Genomic DNA, 21,454 nt, shown 5'->3' with positions numbered 1-21,454 from the left:
ACTCAAACTGTTTTTTTTATGTAAAAAAGGCAAAAAGGTGGATAACACCCAGATTTGAACCATGGAAGAGGAAAACCACAGTTCTAGTTCTCTGGCCAACACCAGAATTTTTTAAACAGATATATTTGTGTCTGAACAGTCAGCGAGACACACAAACTGTTTTTTTTTTATGGAAAAAGGGCAAAAAGGTGATTTGAACCGTGGAAGAGGAAAACCACAGTTCTAATTACCTTGCGTATACCAGAATATTTTAAATAGATATATTTGTGTCTGAACAGTCAGCGAGACACTCAAACTGTTTTTTTTTATGGAAAAAAGGTAAAAAGGGGGATAACACCCAGATTTGAACCATGGAAGAGGAAAACCACAGTTCTAGTTCTCTGGCCAACACCAGAATCTTTTAAACAGATATATTTGTGTCTGAACAGTCAGCGAGACACTCAAACTGTTTTTTTTATGTAAAAAAGGCAAAAAGGTGGATTACACCCAGATTTGAACCGTGGAAGAGGAAAACCACAGTTCTATTTCTCTGGCCTACACCAGAATCTTTTAAACAGATATATTTGTGTCTGAACTGTCAGCGAGACACTCAAACTGCTTTTTTTTATGTAAAAAAGGCAAAAAGGTGGATTACACCCAGATTTGAACCATGGAAGACGAAAACCACAGTTCTATTTCTCTGGCCTACACCAGAATTTTTTAAACAGATATATTTGTGTCTGAACAGTCAGCGAGACACACAAACTGTTTTTTTTATGGAAAAAGGGCAAAAAGGTGGATAACACCCAGATTTGAACCGTGGAAGAGGAAAACCACAGTTCTAATTTCCTGGCGCATACCAGACTATTTTAAATAGATATATTTGTGTCTGATCAGTAAGCGAGACACTCAAACTTTTTTTTATGTTAAAAAGGCAAAAAGATGGATAACACCCAGATTTGAACCGTGGAAGAGGACAACCACAGTTCTATTTCTCTGGCCTACACCAGAATCTTTTAAACAGATATATTTGTGTCTGAACTGTCAGCGAGACACTCAAACTGCTTTTTTTATGTAAAAAAGGCAAAAAGGTGGATTACACCCAGATTTGAACCATGGAAGACGAAAACCACAGTTCTATTTCTCTGGCCTACACCAGAATTTTTTAAACAGATATATTTGTGTCTGAACAGTCAGCGAGACACACAAACTGTTTTTTTTATGGAAAAAGGGCAAAAAGGTGGATAACACCCAGATTTGAACCGTGGAAGAGGAAAACCACAGTTCTAATTTCCTGGCGCATACCAGACTATTTTAAATAGATATATTTGTGTCTGATCAGTAAGCGAGACACTCAAACTTTTTTTTATGTTAAAAAGGCAAAAAGATGGATAACACCCAGATTTGAACCGTGGAAGAGGACAACCACAGTTCTATTTCTCTGGCCTACACCAGAATCTTTTATACAAATATATTTGTGTCTGAACAGTCAGCTAGACACTCAAACTGTTTTTTTTATGTAAAAAGGCAAAAAGGTGGATTACACCTAGATTTGAGCCGTGGAAGAGGAAAACCACAGTTCTAGTTCTCTAGCCTACACCAGAATCTTTTAAACAGATATATTTGCGTCTGAAAAGTCAGCAAGACACTCAAACTGTTTTTTTTATGTAAAAAAATCAAAAAGGTGGATTACACCCAGATTTGAACTGTGGAAGTGGAAAACTACAGTTCTAGTTCTCTGGCCTACACCAGAATTTTTAAAACAGATATGTTTGTGTCTGAACATTCAGCGAGACACTCAAACTGTTTTTTTTTATGGAAAAAAGGCAAAAAGGTGGATTACACCCAGATTTGAACTGTGGAAGAGGAAAACCACAGTTCTATTTCTCTGGCCTACACCAGAATCTTTTAAACAGATACAGTTATATGAAAAAGTTTGGGCACCCCTATTAATCTTATGCTTAATGTTTTATAAAAATTGGTGTTTTTGCAACAGCTATTTCAGTTTGATATATGTAATAACTTTTGGACACAGTAACGTTTCTGCCTTGAAATGAGGTTTATTGTACTAACAGAAAATGTGCAATCTGCATTCAAACAAAATTTGACAGGTGCATAAGTATGGGCACCTCACCAGAAAAGTGACGTTAATATTTAGTAGATCCTCCTTTTTAAAAAATAACAGCCTCTAGTTGCTTCCTGTAGCTTTTAATGAGTTCCTGGATCCTGGATGAAGGTATTTTTGACCATTCCTCTTTACAAAACAATTCCTGTTCAGTTAAGTTTGATGGTCGCCGAGCATGGCAGCCCTCTTCAAATGATCCCACAGATGTTCAATGATATTCAGGTCAGGGGACTGGGATGGCCATTCCAGAACATTGTAATTGTTCCTCTGCATGAATGCCTGAGTAGATTTGGAGTGGTGTTTTGGATCATTGTCTTGCTGAAAGATCCATCCCCTGCGTAACTTCAACTTTATCACTGATTATTTAACATTATTGTCAAGAATCTGCTGATACTGAGTGGAATCCATGCGTCCCTCAACTTTAACAAGATTCCCGGTGCCGGCATTGGCCACACAGCCCCAAAGCATGATGGAACCTCCACCAAATTTTACTGTGGGTAGCGAGTGTTTTTCTTGGAATGCTGTGTTTTTTTGCCGCCATGCATAACGCCTTTTTGTATGACCAAACAACTCAATCTTGGTTTCATCAGTCCACAGGACCTTCTTCCAAAAAGAAATTGGCTTCTCCAAATGTGCTTTTGCATACCTCAGTCGACTCTGTTTGTGGCGTGCTTGCAGAAAAGGCTTCTTTCGCATCACTCTCCCATACAGCTTCTCCTTGTGCAAAGTACGTTGTATAGTTGACCAATGCACAGTGACACCATCTGCAGCAAGTTGATGCTGCAGCTCTCTGGAGGTGGTCTGAGGATTGTCCTTGACTGATCTCACCATTCTTCTTCTCTGCCTTTCTGATGTTTTTCTTGGCCTGCCACTTCTGGCCTTAACAAGAACTGTCCCTGTGTTCTTCCATTTCCTTACTATGTTCCTCACAGTGGAAACTGACAGGTTAAATCTCTGAGACAGCTTTTTGTATCCTTCCCCTGAACAACTATGTTGAATAATCTTTGATTTCAGATCATTTCACAGTTGTTTTGAGGAGCCCATGATGCCACTCTTCAGAGGAGATTCAAACAGGAGAACAACTTGCAAGTGGCCACTTTAAGTAGCTTTTCTCATGATTGCATACACCTGGCTATCAAGTTCAAAGCTCAATGAGGTTACAAAACCAAAAAAAGTGCTTTAGTAAGTCAGTAAAAAGTAGGTAGGAGTATTTAAAACAAGAAAATGATAAGGGTGCCCATACTTATGCACCTGTCAAATTTTGTTTGAATGCAGATTGCACATTTTCTGTTAGTACAATAAACCTCATTTCAAGGCAGAAACATTACTGTGTCCAACAGTTATTACATATATCAAACTGAAATAGCTGTTGCAAAAACACCAATTTTTATAAAACATTAAGCTTAAGATTAAGAGGGGTGCCCAAACTTTTTCATATAACTGTATATTTGTGTCTGAACAGCCAGCGAGACACTCAAACTGTTTTTTTTATGTAAAAAAGTCAAAAAGGTGGATTACATCCAGATTTGAACCGTGGAAGAGGAAAACCACAGTTCTAATTTCCTGGCGTATACCAGACTTTTTTAGATAGATATATTTGTGTCTGAACAGTCACCAAGACACTCAAACTGCTTTTTTAATGGAAAAAAGGCAAAAAGGTGGCTAAAACCCAGATTTGAACCGTGGAAGAGGAAAACCACAGTTCTAATTTCCTGGCCTACACCAGAATCTTTAAAACAGACATATTTGTGTCCGAACCTTCAGCGAAACACTCAAACTGTTTTTTTTATGGAAAAAAGGCAAAAAGGTGGATAACACCCAGATTTGAACCGTGGAAGAGGAAAACCACAGTTCTAATTTCCTGGCATATACCAGACTTTTTTAAATAGATATATTTGTGTCTGAACAGTCACCGAGACACTCAAACGTTTTTTTTTTTTTTTATGGAATAAAGGCAAAAAGGTGGGTAACACCCAGGCTTGAACCGTGGAAGAGGAAAACCACAGTTCTAATTTCCTGGCCTACACCAGAATCTTTTAAAAAGATATATTTGTGTCTGAACAGTCAGCGAGACACTCAAACTGTTTTTTTTTATGGCAAAAAATTCAAAAAATGGATAATACAGAGATTTGACCAGTGGAACTGCAAAACCACAGTTCTAGTTATCCGGCCGAAACCAGACTCTTTTAAACAGATATATTTGTGTTTGAACACTCACAGACACACTCAATTTTTTTTTTGGGGGGGGAAATACCAAAAGGTTAATAAGACGGGTATTTGTAGAGTTTGACCTAAGGAAAAAAAAAAAAAATCAATTTGAGCAGCAGCAGCACACAGGACTGTAATGCATTGTTTGTTGGTATAACCACTGCGTCTCCTAGAAAGCCTGCCTGCCTGATATCTGGGATGGATATTAGTCCTCAGAAGGACTGTTTGTTTCATTTTGCAGGTTTTTGAGACTCTACACTACCTATTTCACAGTATAAATCTCTCTCTAGCTCAGAAGCAGTCTCCCTACACTGTCTGATCCGGAGCGACTATGTCCAAGATGGCAGCGTCCGGTTTTAAATACTCAAGGTGACGCTGTGCGGCCAGCCAATCACTGTAATGCCCACAACCAACATGGCTGCGGCATTACAATGACTGACTGGCAATCAGTCAGTCATTGTAGGAGACCCAAGCTCCCGCCCGAGTAATCCGAAAATGCTCAGTACTCGCCGAACATCCCGAGTAGTGAGATGCTCGGGCGAGTACCGAGCAGTGTCGAGTATGCTCGCTCAACACTAGTGAGTACCAAATCCTACAGTAGTTAAATGTTAAAATTACATTAACTGGTGAATTAAATTTTCACCGTTGAAAGCAATGCGAAAGTGCAAAAAAGCATCAAAAACACAAATTGTGAACATAGCCCAAGGTGTGGAGGAGCATATTTGTTTTTTGTTATTTATTTGGCCTTATATACAAGTAATGACCCTGGAAAGAATATTTCTTTACATTTCTTCCAGGAAAATCCATTTTAGCTTCGCTTTTGTATGTTTTTTTTGTCAGTCTGTAAAAGTGGCAGTTTCAAGGGTGCCAACACTTTCCGCCATGACATATAATATACATATATATATATATATATATATATATATATATATATATATATACTGCTCAAAAAAATACAGGGAACACTCAAATAACACATCCTAGATCTGAATGAATGAAATATTCTCATTGAATACTTTGTTCTGTACAAAGTTGAATGTGCTGACAACAAAATCACACAAAAATCATCAATGGAAATCAAATTTATTAACCAATGTATGCCTGGATTTGGAGTCACCCCCAAAATTAAAGAGGAAAAACACACTACAGGCTGATCCAACCATGATATAATGTCCTTAAAACAAGTCAAAATGAGGCTCAGTATTGTGTGTGGCCTCCACGTGCCTGTATGACCTACCTACAATGCCTGGGCATGCTCCTGATGAGGTTGCGGATGGTTTCCTGTGGGATCTCCTCCCAGATCTGGACTAAAGCATCCGCCAACCCCTGGACAGTCTGTGGTGCAGCATGACGTTGGTGGACGGAGCGAGATATGATGTCCCAGATGTGCTCAATCGGATTCAGGTCTGGGGAACGGGCGGGCCAGTCCATAGCTTCAATGCCTTAATCTTGCAGAAACTGCTGACACACTCCAGCCACATGAGGTCTGGCATTGTCCTGCATTAGGAGGAACCCAGGGCCAACCGCACCAGTATATGGTCTCACAAGGGGTCGGAGGATCTCATCTCTGTACCTAATGGCAGTCAGGCTACCTCTGGCGAGCCCATGGAGGGCTGTGCGGCCCTCCAAAGAAATGCCACCCCACACCATTACTGACCTACTGCCAAACTGGTCATGCTGAAGAATGTTGGAGACAGCAAATCGCTCTCCACGGCGTCTCCAGACTCTGTCACATCTGTCACATGTGCTCAGTGTGAACTTGCTTTCATTTATGAAGAGCACAGGGCACCCGTGGAGACTTTGCCAATCCTGGTGCTCTGTGGCAAATGCCAAGCGTCCTGCACAATGCTGGGCTGTGAGCACAACCCCCATCTGTGGACATCGGGCCTTCATACCACCCTCATGGAGTCGGTTTCTAACCGTTTGTGCAGACACATGCACATTTGTGGCCTGCTGGAAGTCATTTTGCAGGGCTCTGGCAGTGCTCCTTCTGTTCCTCCTTGCACAAAGGCGGAGCTAGCGGTCCTGCTGCTGGTTTGTTGCCCTCCTACAGCCCCCTCCACGTCTCCTGTTGTACTAGCCTGTCTCCTGGTAGCGCTTCCAGCCTCTGTACATGACGCTGACAGACACAGCAAACCTTCTTGCCACAGCTCGCAATGATGTGCCATCTGGATGAGCTGCACTACCTGAGCAAATTCTGTGGGTTGTAGAGTCCGTCTCATGCTACCACGAGTGTGAAAGTACAACCAACATTCAAAAGTGACCAAAACATCAGCCAGAAAGCATTGGTACTGAGATGTGGTCGGTGGTCCCCACCTGCAGAACCGCTCCTTTATTGAGTGTGCCTTGATAATTGCCAATCATTTCCATCTATTGTCTATTCCATTTGCACAACAGCATGTGAAATTGATTGACAATCAGTGTTGTTTCCTAAGTGGACAGTTTGATTTCACAGAAGTTTGATTTACTTGGAGTTATATTCTGTTGTTTAAGTGTTCCCTTTATTTTTTGAGCAGTATATATATATATACATATATATATATTATATATATATATATATATATATATATACAGTACAGACCAAAAGTTTGGACACACGTTCTCATTTAAAGATTTTTCTGTATTTTCATGACTATGAAAATTGTACATTCACACTGAAGGCATCAAAACTATGAATTAACACATGTGGAATTATATACTTAACGAAAAAGTGTGAAACAAGAGAAAATATGTCTTATATTCTAGGTTCTTCAAAGCAGCCACATTTTGCTTTGATGACTGCTTTGCACACTCTTGGCATTCTCTTGATGAGCTTCAAGAGGTAGTCACCGGAAATGGTCTTACAACAATCTTGAAGGAGTTCCCAGAGATGCTTAGCACTTGTTGGCCCTTTTGCCTTCACTCTGAGGTCCAGCTCACCCCAAACCATCTCGATTGGGATCAGGTCTGGTGACTGTGGAGCCCAGGTCATCTGGCGTAGCACCCCATCACTCTCCTTTTTGGTCAAATAGCCCATACACAGCCTGGAGGTGTGTTTGGGGTCATTGTCTTGTTGAAAAATAAATGATGGTTGACCAGAAGGTGAAGGCAGACAGGACAGGGCTCTGTTCACATGGAACAGACTGGAGAACACAAGAAGATAGCTGGAACACAGGGGTTAGATACTGAGGCAGGGAAACAGAACAAGCAGAACCAGATACACACAATGTACTTGCAATGAAGTAGCGAGTGGACACAAAACTCACAAACAGAAGTACAGAGACAACAAGTTGGAGTTAGGTGCAGGTTCAGATACTGCAGGAAAAGGGAAAGGAACAGACAGAGACAAACAGGTAACGGACTAGGACACTGTTCAGACAGGATCTGAACCAGGAACGAGATACAGGAACGAGCCTGGGAACTCAGCCCCCAGGGTGGCGGAAACTGACTAAAGTCACAAGTACAGGTAACAGGCCTGGGTATACAGCCCACAGGGTGGCAGAAACAGACTAGATACAGGACAGGACCTGGCAATTCAGTTGCAAAGACAAACTGAGTGAAGGTGTTGCTCAGGCCCCTCCTACTGGGTGGAGGGGGTTTAAGTACACAGTGACTCACAGCAATAGGCTGGGCACTCATTAGGACTGCGCACACAGTAGCTATAAGAAACAAGCAGAAAGCCGCGCCAATGCCCTAAGCAATCAGACAAGAGACATGGACAGAGCAGGTACTGGAGCAAAGAGTGCGGCATGGACTGACAGGTAAGATTGCGGTCTTGCATGATGGGAGGTGGTGCACCATGCAAGCACGCCGCCAGGGATGTTACAGTACCCCCCCCCCCTTTACCCCCTCTCTTTCTCCAGCCAGCATGGATTTTCTGCAGATAATTTGGAGGCCGATCCTTCTCCTCAAGAAGATTTCCTCTTCTGTCCACTAGATGGAGCAAAGCTGGTCTCATCATCTTGGTAACTAGGATGCTTCCTTCCATCGGGCCATCCTCAGCAACAGATGAAGTGGGCGAGGTACCAGGAACAGGACAGAGGAAAGTCTCTCTCCACTTATTAATATCGGGTAGCACCCCAAAGGATTCACAGGGCAACTGGAGATCCTCCACTGGGTTGGAGGGGTGCAGAGACTAGGGGGAAACCACCGCTTTAACGTACACTTTGCCAAGCTTACTGGATGAAGTGGGCGAAGTACCAGGTACAGGGTGCAGAAAAGTCTCTCTCCATTTGTTATCCGCTAGCACTCCGGAGGATTCAGGAGACAACTGGAAGTCCTTCGCCTGGTTGGAGGGGTGCAGACACTCGGGGGTAACCACAGCCTTGACAGACACTTTGCCGAGCTTACTGGATGAAGTGGGCGAAGTACCAGGTACAGGGTGCATAGAAGTCTCTCTCCATTTGTTATCAGGTAGCATCCTGGAGGATTCAAGAGACAACTGGAGGTCCTCCGCCAGGTTGGAGGGGTGCAGAGACTTGGAGGTAGCCACCGCCTTGATGGACTTATTGCCAAATTTGTTAGAGTTGGAGGATCCTTGCTTAGGGACCAACCTCAGTCTGGTCTTTGAGATGACACGTCTGCGAGGCTGGACGGTGCCTAAAGCCAGATCATTGGTACAATCGTCGAGACTGTGGGGACAATGCCTCCGCTTCACTTCCTTCGGAGACTTCAGCGCACAGCGAGTCAGCGACTAGCAGATCTGGTGAAGAAGAAGAAACTGCTGACTGTCCAGCAGATATGGGGACTGGATACCCCTTGCACCTCAGCAGTCCCCCAGGAAACACCATGCAGGATCTCCAGACCTGAGTGGACACTAGATCTCTCGGCTCTGGACGACCTGTGGGTAAACCAGACAGCAACTGGAATGTGAACTTCTTCATGTGTAATGCTCCAATCTGGAGCTTAATTTGTACAGACATATTTTGACTGTTTCTGAGTAGGGCTCGTCCTTCCGCAGACAATGCCCAAACCGGCTTCTGGGGTTGTCGGACGGGAATCAGACACTGACTCTTCAAGGCTTTATGCCCGAAACTTCCGGTTAATCCGAGGCCTTCACTTTCCACAGAGACCGTCATGGTCATCTGTGGATAGGAAACACTAACGCCAAGGGCAGCCTCTCCTACAGGCCTAATGTCTTGGCATTCTCCAACCTTCGCTGGACAAAGACCGTCAGGGGGTCCCAAACAACCGCAGCAGGACCGCAATCCGATTTTGTGACTGAATTCTGGCCTCTGCTTTGCCTGATGAACATAGTCATCCTTCATGGATTCTGTGCCTCTACAGGCTGGGGAACAGGAGGTCTTTGGGAGGACAGAACCTGGCGTAACGGTTTACCTCTACACCTTGAGTGTCTGGACTGCCTCTTGAGGTTGGGAAGGGAAGTATTCTGTGGAGCATTGTCATCCTGTGTGGATTCTGTGTGGGAAGCAGTCTCTTCAGGCTGGAGAACTGGTAGGCTACCTACACACATCACCCATCGGGGCTGCTCCAGGATATTGGGAAGGGAAGCTTTAGAAGAAACTTCAGGATTAGGGTCATCGAAGACCATTAGAAAGGCCACTAGGAAGGCCTACAGGTCAGAGACGATAGGATCCCATGCTTCCCATAGGGGGGGTAATCCATTTCAAGGCATCACCCGCTAGGTAGGACATCATGAATGCTACTTTAACCCGATCAGTAGGAAAATAGCGAGCATAGAATTTGAAATGCAGCATGCATTGCTCCACAAATGCACTGCTTCGTTTTGGATCCCCATAGTACCGTCGTGGATCTGCAGGAACAAGTGCTGATAGATACATTTGGGCTGGTGCGAAAATCGCCTGGGCCACAGCTTGAGAAAAAAAAAAAGTTTTTCTTGGTGCACGTATTCGCCAGACAAGGATTCAAAATGTCTCTGAGAGCGAAGGGCCGTGGGGCTCAACGGGAACCATGGCCTGAGCAAACTGTTACGCTCGCGCCCAGACTGACTGGCGTGAGCATGATTAGTGATCCCACTGTACCATGAACCGAGTAGTGCCTGGGGGGGCATAACTAAGTATCAACCCGATCCGACCAAGGTCACACGGCGGCTCAGTCGACTTCGTGAACCAGGGAGGAACTGAGCAGAGGGACCAGGTGCTACTCCAGGTCAGACCCCGGTCACAGCTGTTGACCCACACCGGGGAATGCAGGAACAGGCAGGTTAGCTGGTATGCAGACAGGTGGGCACTGGCAGGCACGGCTGGTATGACAACAGGTGGGTAATTAGCAGGCACGGCTGATATGAAGGCAGGTGGGTACTGGCAGGCACGGCTGGTATGCAGACAGGCGGGTGCTAACAGACACAGCTGGAATGCAGACAGGCAGATACTGGCAGGTATGAATGCAGGCTGGATAGGGACCAGTACAGACTGGGATACAGGAACAGAGCCGCAGGTGCGGCAGATCAGCAGAGCAAGACCGCAGGAGCGGCGAACAAGCAGAGCAGAGCAAAACCGCAGGAGAGGTGAACAAGCAGAGCGGATTAAAACTGCAGGCGTGGTAAACAGGTGGAGCAGAGCGGAACAGCCGGAGCGGTGAACAAGCAGAGCAGAATAGAACCGCAGGTGCGGTAAACAAGTGGAGCAGAGCGGAACCGCCGGAGGGGTGAACAAGCAGAGCAGAACAGAACAGCAGGTGCGGTAAACAAGCAGAGCAGAGCGGAACCGCCGGAGCGGTGAACAAGCAGAGCAGGACAGAGCAGAAGGTGAAGGCAGACAAGACAGGGCTCTGTTCACATAGAACAGACTGGACAACACAAGAAGATAGCTGGAACACAGGGGTTAGATACAGAGGCAGGGAAACAGAATGAGCAGAACCAGATACACACAAGGTCTCAGCTATCAAACTGGAGGTTGCAGAATTTCAGGCGCTGTAGCCACACTCCACACTTAATCGCCGAAAAGGTGGCCATAGATGACCAAGGGGACTCAGAGGACGTCGCCCGACAAGGCCCGCGGCCACGGGCTTGGGACACTGGGTGTGAGGCGCAGGGCAGGAGGGCGAGAGCCAGCGCAGAGAGACTACCTGGAGAGGTACACAGAAACGGGTCCCGTTCAAGTGCTTTCCAAGATACCTGAGAGTTGGCTGGATCACTTTCCCGAAAGACACAGGACGACGTGGGGGGTTATAACCTGGCCAATGTAACTTGGAGCAGCTTAACAACTGTAAGTAAAGCCTGAAGACTGCACCCCACTGTGTCTTTGACTAATTACTGCGTCACCAGCCCTGCATTACACTGTACCAACAACATCTACCTCCACAATTCATCATATACTGCCCTGGAGCTTAGCTCTGCCCGTGGAGAGCTGAACCAACTATGCTGCGTCACCATCAGCTCCAGCGGATCTGTACTGCAGCGGCGGCCCCATATAGCCACATACCACGGGTGGCGTCACGAACATTATCCAAAAAACTTTATTCCCTTTTTCTTTAATTATTTGACCGCCCGGGGCCACTGACCGGGTCACTGCCACCGTGACTACCCCAGAAAAGGACTGGCCCGGCTACCGAGTACTCCACGGCCCCAGGGGGCGCATCACATCACCTGCTCATTTAGCAAAGTTAAGCTGGCCAACAATCAGAACAAGCCTCAAGTTTTCCTCCTCCCTTTTCTCGCCCTGTCTGTCTTTCTGTTAGCCAAGCTGCACCCTTAAAGAAGCACTTGCATGAACGTTTTTATCCTCTTACTATATTGCAATCATCATATTATATAGCATTGTGTACTTACAATTGCTCATTCTGCCTTTCTACCCAGTAAATTCTTCTGTATATTCAATTATTATTATTATTCAGATAAAAAAAACATCACAGATACCTGAGATACTGTAGAACATTCTGAAAGAGTCTGTATGGTGATGTCCAAAAAATTGTCCTTGTATCGCTTTGTGGTGTTTCTGAATTATCTCTATATAACGTTTGTTGAAATTCTCCCTGAACCATGGTTTCCCACGTTTCTTTTCAAAATGTCCTGGAGGCACATGTCCCACAATGTATACCTGAAAAGTGTTCATTAGTTATAGTAAATATAAATGTCCAATAATCTAAATACACAAGTAAAATTATATTGTTAGGTATTATCAGGCAACCATTGCACTGCTAGTAAATAATGGTAGTAGAAGAAATAAGGCCCGGCGTTAGGGACAGGCAGACCAGGCAACTGACTATGGCCCCCACTATCCCAGGGGCCCCTAGCCAGTGGTGTGCCGCTACTACTGACACACCACATGCCGCTATGGGGCCAATGAGTTAGAGGCCCAGCACCGCCTCCTTCCCCGCATCGTGCATTCAACTGTATCAGCATCCAATACAGTTGAAAGCAATTAAGGAGGAGGGAGTGTCATGTGACACTTCCTCTCCCATCATTCCCCCTCTGCCTCTGACGCAGTGGACGCAATGACCTCGCCACGCAGTGCCAGCAGTGGAGCTGCTGAGACGTGCTGCAGAGACCGGAGCAGCAGGGAACGAGGAGAGGTAAGTATTGTATTTATTAATTTTGCACATATCAGTGAGTATATGGTGGCTGCCAGGGGCACACGTACCGCCGGTACAGGTGGTGCAACCTCACCGGGGCCCGGCAGTGCAGGGGGGCTCTTGCCGGGCGGCTAATGATGAGGGAAATCTGGCCTGCTTCTCAGAGCCTCAGGCTGCGGGGGCCAACGGCCAGATTGCCCTGATCATATGCGGCGGCAAGAAGCGATCCCTGCAGCTTCGCTGCTGACAGCAGGACAATGGTAGCGGAGTGGAGCTTCAGGGATCCGTCCTCACCTCTGCTTCCTGCCCGGCGCTTCCTCCCTGACACAGGCCCCCTCTGCTTGATGACGTCATCATGTAGCGTGGGTCTATGTCAGGGAGAAAGTTATCAGAGACGAGGAGGATGCTGAAGGGGAGCGGGCTGAGAGGTAAGTTGTGTGTGTTTTTTTTTTATACTGACACACTAGGAGAGGAACAGGAGAATGAGGTGAGGTGGGAGAGAGCAATGATGGGGCTAGGGAAAGCAATGATGGGGCTGGAGAGAGCAATGATCGGGCTGGAGAGAGCAATGATGAGGCTGAAAAGAGCAATGATGGGGATGGGGTGAGCAATGATGGGGATGGGGTGAGCAATGATGGGGATGGGGAGACAAATGATGGGGCTGGAGAGACAAATGATGGGGCTGAGGAGAGCAATGATGGGGCTGGGGAGAGCAATGATGGGGATGGGGAGAGCAATGATGGGGATGGGGAGAGCAATGATGGGGCTGCGGTGAGCAATGACGGGGCTGGGGTGAGAAATGATGGGGCTGGGGAGAGCAATGACGGGGCTGGGGTCAACAATGATGGGGCTGGGGTGAGCAATGATGGGGCTGGGGTGACCAATGACGGGGCTGGGGTGAGCAATGACGGGGCTGGGGAAAGCAATGACTGGGCTGGGAAGAGAAATGGTGGGGATGGGGAGATCAATAACGAGGATAGTGGGGATGGGGAGAGCAATGATAAGGATTGGAAAGCAATGATGGGGATGGGGAGAGCAATTATGGGGATGGGGAGAGCAATGATGCAGATGGTGGGGATGGGGAGAGCAATGATGGAGGTGCTGGGACAGAGCAATGATGGCGGTGCTGGGAGAGAGCAATGATGGGGGTGCTGGGAGAGAGTAATGATGGGGGTGCTGGGACAGAGCAATGATGGGGGTGCTGGGAGAGAGCATTGATGGGGGTGCTGGGAGAGAGCAATGATGGGGGTGCTTGTTACAGAGCAATGATGGGGGTGCTGGGACAAAGCAATGATGGGGGTGCTGGGACAGAGCAATGATGGGGGTGCTGGGACAGAGCAATGATGGTGGTTTCACTTTGCTTGTACTGTAAAGCCTTGTATATTTTCCGTGTGCACATAGCCTTACAGTTCATTGGGGAGAGTCACAGAGACTGAATAATTTACATTATTGGCTGGTGGAGATTATTGTTAATTGGGGGCACAGTGCTGCTGATCACTTTATATTTTGATTACTAAGAAGTGGCTAATAGTATATTAATGGGGGGTAAACATCTGTATTCAGGGGCACAGTGTGGAGGAGACACATATATATACATATATACAATACATGTGACCTTGTTATTTTCTAGAGGAGATGAAGGACAAGGCCACGGTCTATGGAGCGCCAAAGAATGGATGGTGAAGACGAAATAATAAAAAACACCTTTATTAGGTCAATAAAAAAACACGTGTTTCGGCAGTGGAATTCTGTCTTCTTCAGGTCTGGGGTGAAATTACAAGGATGGTATTATATAGCCAATCCACATCTGTTGGTGGGTAACAATCAGGACTAATAATTTTAACCCTATATGATGGTACAAAACAGATTAAGATCAGATAAAATAACAGAACAATGCATAGCAGGTGAATGGCACACTCTTAAATGGCAGAAACTAGTGTACCACATTATCCAATGTTAAATTTAATTCCTCAGGAGAAAGAGTCCCCAATTTATATATCCAATAGCTCTGCCTATTGATCAAACAATTCAATCTATCATTAATAGTATCCCCAATCTGATCAATAATGATCAGTTTTAAAAATTTTGGATCTTTATGATGTTCAATGGAGAAATGTTTAGAAACGCTGTGGAAAGCAAAACCATTATGAATGTTTTGCCTATTCTTGTTGAGCCTGGCATGCATGGTCTGTATAGTGTGGCCTACGTATTGCAAGCCGCACGTGCATTGAAGCAGATAGACAACATAAGAAGACTGACAGTTTACACTACACCTAATAGGAAAGCCCTTTGCAGTGGTACGGGAAACAAAGGACTTCACACTATTCACCAGAGTCGAACAACAGAGGCATTTAGATGTATTGCAACAATAACAACCAACCCTGGAGAGGTTCGATCATCACTTTGTGATGACCTGACCGTTGCTTCCTGTGTCAACAATAATTCTTGTACACAGGCTGGTGGTTGTACCGTCCACTCCACCTCATTCTGCTGTAGTCTTGCGGTCCATCTCTCTTGGAATTATAGTTGATAATGTCCCAGAGATTTCTGGTAGCCCAATTGTCGATTCTGATTTGGTGGTTCCTCTCCTACTACAGGAGAGTCCTCTCTTGAATGATTCCCTACTAACCATACATCCAATGTCCCAATCATCGGATGTCTTGGGAAGCCCTCCAAAAGTAATCCCCATTAGCCTAGAATTGGACCCTATGGCCGAGTCGACTTCATTGATACCTTTACCTCATTCTAGAAATAGCTCCCTCTTTCTTGATCCCAGGCCTCCAGCATTGGAAATTTCCAATCAAGCCATTGTTCCTGTCCCAGTCAACAGTATCGCATCCTGTAATAAGTCCAAAATTATTCTTTTCTTTCAGGTGGTTCTGGGACGCTACCCAAGAAGAAAAATAAATTTTGTGGCTGTAGAGGGAATGGTTGCTCAAAAAAATCCACGCCCCTTCCTGGACCCATCTCTAAAGAGGTTGAAACCCAATTAGTGAACCCTGATGATTCTCAGGAATTAGATATAAACATAGGAAAGGGCAATTTTAATATCTCCCGCTATCAATTCACTGAGGGTGAGCTCTCCCTTCTAAATCGGGGTCTATCCTTTTACCCCAGTACCTCTCTTAATATGTTTACGTTTTTTTTGGATCTCAATGAATTCTTTAGGAAATTAACTTGAAACGGCACTTTCTCCTAGAGACCAAAAGAGGATCAAATCTTGTTGTGGATAATCCACCCAGCTCTTACAGTACAGGAGAGTTGGATGTCTCTATCATTGAATTCTCCCATGTAGCGGTAGAAGGACGTTCAAATTTCTACCCCCTACACCACAAGGGTTCTCACCTAGAAACCTTCCAACAATTTATCTTTAAGGATCTCCATTCTTTTAAACAATTTAAAGGACAACCTCAGCCCGATTGAAAGACAATCCATCAAGACTCTGCATGAGAATAAGGAAATCATTATAAAAAGTGCTGTTGTCATTGTTGGGGGGTTGTCATTATGGACAGGAGCTGGTAAATTGGGGAAGGCTTATGAATTTTCGGTGACCTGGGTTACTATGAGTAACTATCTAGGGACCCCTCCATCTCTATCTTTTTTAGAATATAAGACCCTAGTTGTGAAAGCTAATAAAGCCGGTATTCTTAATAAAAAGGAAAAGAACTTTTTGGACATAAAAAAATTTCAGGTCCCTTATTTTTACTTTTTACCTAAAAAGTCCATAAAGACGTAAAAAATCATCCTGGATGCCCCATTATCTCTGGGGTTAATTCAATTACATCTAGTCTGTCCTATTACATTGATCTTTTTCTGCAAAAATACGTAATTACCCTTGAGTCCCATTTGAAAGATTCTAGTCATTTTATTCGCCTTTTGAAAGACCTGCCCCCCCTCACTGATTGCATTCTTTTGACTTTAGATGTCACTTCTTTGTATTCCAATATTGCCCATGATTTGGGGACAAAGGCGGTTGGTGAATTTCTATCTCATGATCCATCTATGCATGAAATGCAAAAATTTTTTATCCTGGAGGGTATAGCATTCATTTTAAATAACAATGTTTTTTCTTTTGAGGGAACCATGTTTCGCCAGAGGAGGGGCTGTACGATGGGAACTAGATTCCAAACTTATTTATTGGCTCTTTCGAGTTGGTCCACATCGCACAGTACCCCCTTGCCGCCAACCATGTTGTATTATACAAACATTTCATTGATGATTTATTTTTTATTTGGCGGGGTACTAAAAATGAAGCCCTTGATTTTGTAGCCGGTTTAAACCAAAATACATGGGGGGTTAACCTTCACCCCCTCTATCTCTGAATCTATAATACAGTTCCTTGATCTCTCCCCTCGATTTGAGGATAATGGAATGATTTACACGTCAACACATTTTAAAACTGTTGATGTCAATAGTTATTTAAATTTTGACAGTGGTCACCTTCCCAGTTGGATCACTAACATTCCATATGGGCAATATTGGAGGATCAGGAAGAATTGCACTATGGATCATGATTTATCACTGAATCTAGAATCCTTAAAAAGCGATTTGCATCGAAGGGTTATCCTAAAAAACTATTGAATGATGCCTTTAGTAGAACTAGATCCCTGACTCAGGATGTTTGTCTAAACCAAATGGAATCCACCTCCACCTTTGTCCGCAACGCTAGTACATCTAATCCAGCTAACTGTAATTTTATAACCACTTTTGGTCAGTCCCACGTGGCCTTACAAAAATTGGTAAAAAATACTGGTTCATTTTGCTTATGATCCCATCCTTTCTGATCAGCTGCCCAAACAACCCAGATTTATTTACAGATGTAGTCGTAATTTACAAAGTCATATTGCTCCCAGCAATGCCTTTATTTTGTCCAATCAGCATAACGGATCGACCCTCTCCAGGGTTGGTTGTTATTGTTGTAATACATCTAAATGCCTCTGTTGTTCGACTCTGGTGAACAGTGTGAAGTCCTTTGTTTCCCGTACCACTGGGAAGAGCTTCCCTATTAGGTGTAGTGTAAACTGTCAGTATTCTTATGTTGTCTATTTGCTTCAATGCAAGTGTGGCTTGCAATATGTAGACCGCACTATGCAGACCATGCATGCCAGGCTCAACAAGAATAGGCAAATGGTTTTGCTTTCCACAGCGTTTCTAAACATTTCTCAATTGAACATCATAAAGATCAAAAATTGTTAAAGCTGTTCATTATTGATCAGATTTGGGATACTGTCAATGATAGACTGAAGTGTTTGATCAATAGGGAGAGCTATTGGATATATAAATTGGGGACTCTTTCTCCTGAGGGATTAAATTTAACATTGGTTTCTGCCATTTATGAGTGTGCCATTCACCTGCTATGCATTGTTCTGTTATTTTATCTGATCTTAATCTGTTTTTTACCATCATATAGGGTTCAAATTATTAGTGCGTGATTGTTACCCACCAACAGATGTGGGTTGGCTATATAATACCATCCTTGTAATTTCACCCCATGACCTGAAGAAGGCAGAATTCCACTGCCGAAACACGAGTTGTTTTATTGACCTAATAAAGGTGGTTTTTATTATTTCGTCTTCACCATCCATTCTTTGGCGCTCCATAGACCGTGGCCTTGTCCTTCATCTGCCCAGCATTTGTCCCTCTCTGAGGGTCCGCAGCAGGAGCAATCTTTCCCTTGGGAGTTGATTTTGCTTGAGGACCTGCACCTCAGGAAGACCTGCCATGACATCATTGCCAGTCATGTGACTGCCCAAGCAGCAGCAGCACCACGGCACTGTGGACCTCCGCTATCCAGGCTATTGCCGGGGTTGTGCACAACCCGGTCAGATGAGTAGTTTTCACACCCCTTGTTTCTCTATCTCTCTTTTGTTATTTTTTAGGCTGGACATCATCGTGACAAGACGAGTCGTGGCTGGGAGATGTCGACATGAAGGTCTGACCAGATGGAGAAGAAGCATCAGAAACCGACTCTGATCAGATGAGACATCAGCGGTAAGTGCCTGGATGTAAATATTATTCTATGTCTGCACTGTGTGACTTGGAGTGATAATGTTATCTGTAAAATCCTTTAGGCCACATTCTCACATTTGTGTGAAATGTCCCTGTGCTGCCAGATTTTTTTATCGGATGGTCTACGGACTCGTAGAGTTTTATAGATCCTATCACACATTCCTGAAAATCACGGATCTGAGAATGAGATCTGTGAAGGTCAGAGAATGTCGTGTTCTAATCTTATTTTGAGAATTAGAATAGGACATGCTCAATGCGTCTGTAAAAGCTGGCAGCACACCGACACAGCACACAGATACAGGAATGTAGCTTTATTATGTATAGCAAAGTCCTTAAGTATATAGTGTACTCATTTGTTATGTATAGCGCCATCCTTAGTTATATAGCTTCCCCTTTTTTTTATGTATAACACCCTCCTTTATTACGTACCATCCTCTCTAGTTATATATGGTGCCATCTCTTCCTCTGCTGTTATGTACAGCGCTGTCCCTTACATAGCATATTCATGTTATTTTTGTCAGTCACAGTGCCCTCTCTTTATTACATAGTAGTCTCTTGTTAGATATAAAATGACTGCTGATGGAGCAGCCGGTAACCAGAAGACCAGTCCATCAGCTTCTCCATTAGAAAAGAAGCTTTCCCTTGCCCCATCAGCCATCATTGCATTATATATCTAACAAGTGAGGACGGTATGTAATAAAGAACAGGGCACTATACATAATCCAATATATAAGGGACGGTGCTGTAGATAACAAGAGAGGGCACTGTGTAATAAGGGATGGCAATAAACATAATAAAGGAGGCTATGTAAGAGGCATATATATGTGTGTGTGTGGCTATATATACATCTGTAGCTTTGATGCCATAAAAGGTGGGGGGCCCAGATACATTTCTTGCACAGGGGCCCCAAGCAGTCAGTGGCCACCCATAACATTGCAAAACTGTGAGGCTGCATTATACTCTGAGAGAGCATGCATTATACTTTGTGAAGGGGCTGCATTATACTTTATGAGGGGGCTGCACTATACTCTGAGGGAGCTGCATTATACTCTATGAGGGGGGTGCATTATACTCTATCGGGGATCATGGGGTGCATTATACTATATGTACTATAAGGGCGCTGCATTATCCTCATCAAGATACAAACAACACTGAATGTAGCAGTACAAGACACTGACCATATTCAGACCCACATATCAACAGGCCTATCAATAATCGTGTGCTTACTATATGGACCAATATAGAATGGCAGACCATTCGGTAAGACACATGAGAAAAGAGAACCACCGAATGATGGGTCCAATCAAACAAAGGGATTTGAATAAATACCTTTATTAGTGTTATGGTTAAAGTGGCACTACATGCACAAGGAGAGCCGCACTGCAGTGACCAAACAAAATTATGTACAGCATCATTGTATTAAGATTTATGCTAGACCACAAAATATGCTAGTGAATACCAGGGGTAGATAAATACAAGACTGATAATCAGCATTACCAATAATGGAAAAATGTAGTGAATAGACTTAAATCACCAAACAGTCTACTAAAGGCGGCAGATGAATGGCCAAATCATATATATATATACTCAATGTAATGGAGTAGAAAATTCCATGTGCTCCATATCAATGACCATTCATGTGCCCCATATATATTCATGTGGTAGTCATAATAATTCCAAGATACTGACTCCAATCATTGAAGAGTTTAAAGTTATATACCTGCACACTAGTCCAGCGTGTGTGAGTGGTACCAAGCGGCGTAGTCATTGAGCACCTGGGTTACATTGTGTGTCATTTTTTAGATTGGAAAAAAATAAAGCTTATCATGCTGAACTTTTTCCATTCTAAATACTGCCAAAAAATGAAATGCAGAAATCCCTTTAAAAGGAATCCGTCAGCAGGCTTTTACTATGTAAACTGAGCACAACATGAGATACTGTTAAAACACTGAAGTCATTGATGTGTCACATGTCCTGCTGTGTGGTGTTGTTTACTTAGACTGAAGCTGTAATCATATTGTGAGTATCATTGCTGTGACTAGCTGTTACTTGGGCAATCTTCTGACTCCGCCCTCTTCTGTGATAAGCATCTCACTGTCTATGAACATTGTATATACAGAGCTTGAGCCTTGGTGTGGGCAGGGGAAGATTTCTCAGTAGAAAAAAAGAGTGAAAATTCTAGCTTCAAGATTAGTGTTGAGCGAGCACTAAAATGCTCGGGTGCTCGAAGCTCGGGCCGAGCTCACCGTGATACTCAGGTGCTCGACCCATCAACGAGCCCAATGTTAGTCTATAGGAGACCTGAGCATTTTTGCGGCGGCACCCCCGACAGTCTGTAGAAAGCCTAAAAAGTGCCCAAAACGATAGTGACAGTGCTCAAAAGACATGGAGACAGCATGGGGATCGCCCCAGGAAGCATTTCTGACCCCCAGGTAACTGTTGTCAACAACGTGATCAGAGGTATTAAGCCACTTTTACGGGCTCACAATAAAACCTTCAAAAACGAAACAAACGGTTTTCCTGTGAAATATGTTAAGGAACTTCCTTTCCAGGGAAAAGACTTGTGTACAAGGTAAAATAAATAACCAAAAACAAAAATACTCCTCCACACCTTGGGCTATGTTCACAAGTAGCATTTTTTATGCGTTTTTACACTTTTGT

The 21,454-nt window shown here is 44.1% G+C and overlaps 1 protein-coding gene across 1 annotated transcript in view; it reads right to left on the bottom strand.

Moving 5' to 3' along the window:
• SMPDL3B (sphingomyelin phosphodiesterase acid like 3B) overlaps positions 1-21,454 on the bottom strand; it is a 484,668-nt gene that overhangs the window by 260,860 nt on the left and 202,354 nt on the right. Inside the window, exon 6 of the mRNA XM_073664974.1 lies at positions 12,129-12,309. Coding sequence (XP_073521075.1) covers positions 12,129-12,309 — 181 coding nt within the window. The remainder of the gene's footprint in view (positions 1-12,128; positions 12,310-21,454) is intronic.

This window comes from Phyllobates terribilis, unplaced genomic scaffold (assembly GCF_046119375.1).
Source record: "Phyllobates terribilis strain yellow unplaced genomic scaffold, ASM4611937v1 Scaffold_181__1_contigs__length_3860067, whole genome shotgun sequence".
NCBI lineage: Eukaryota > Metazoa > Chordata > Amphibia > Anura > Dendrobatidae > Phyllobates > Phyllobates terribilis.
The sequence above is the reverse complement of the archived record's forward strand: the minus strand, read 5'-3'. Positions and strand labels throughout refer to the sequence as shown.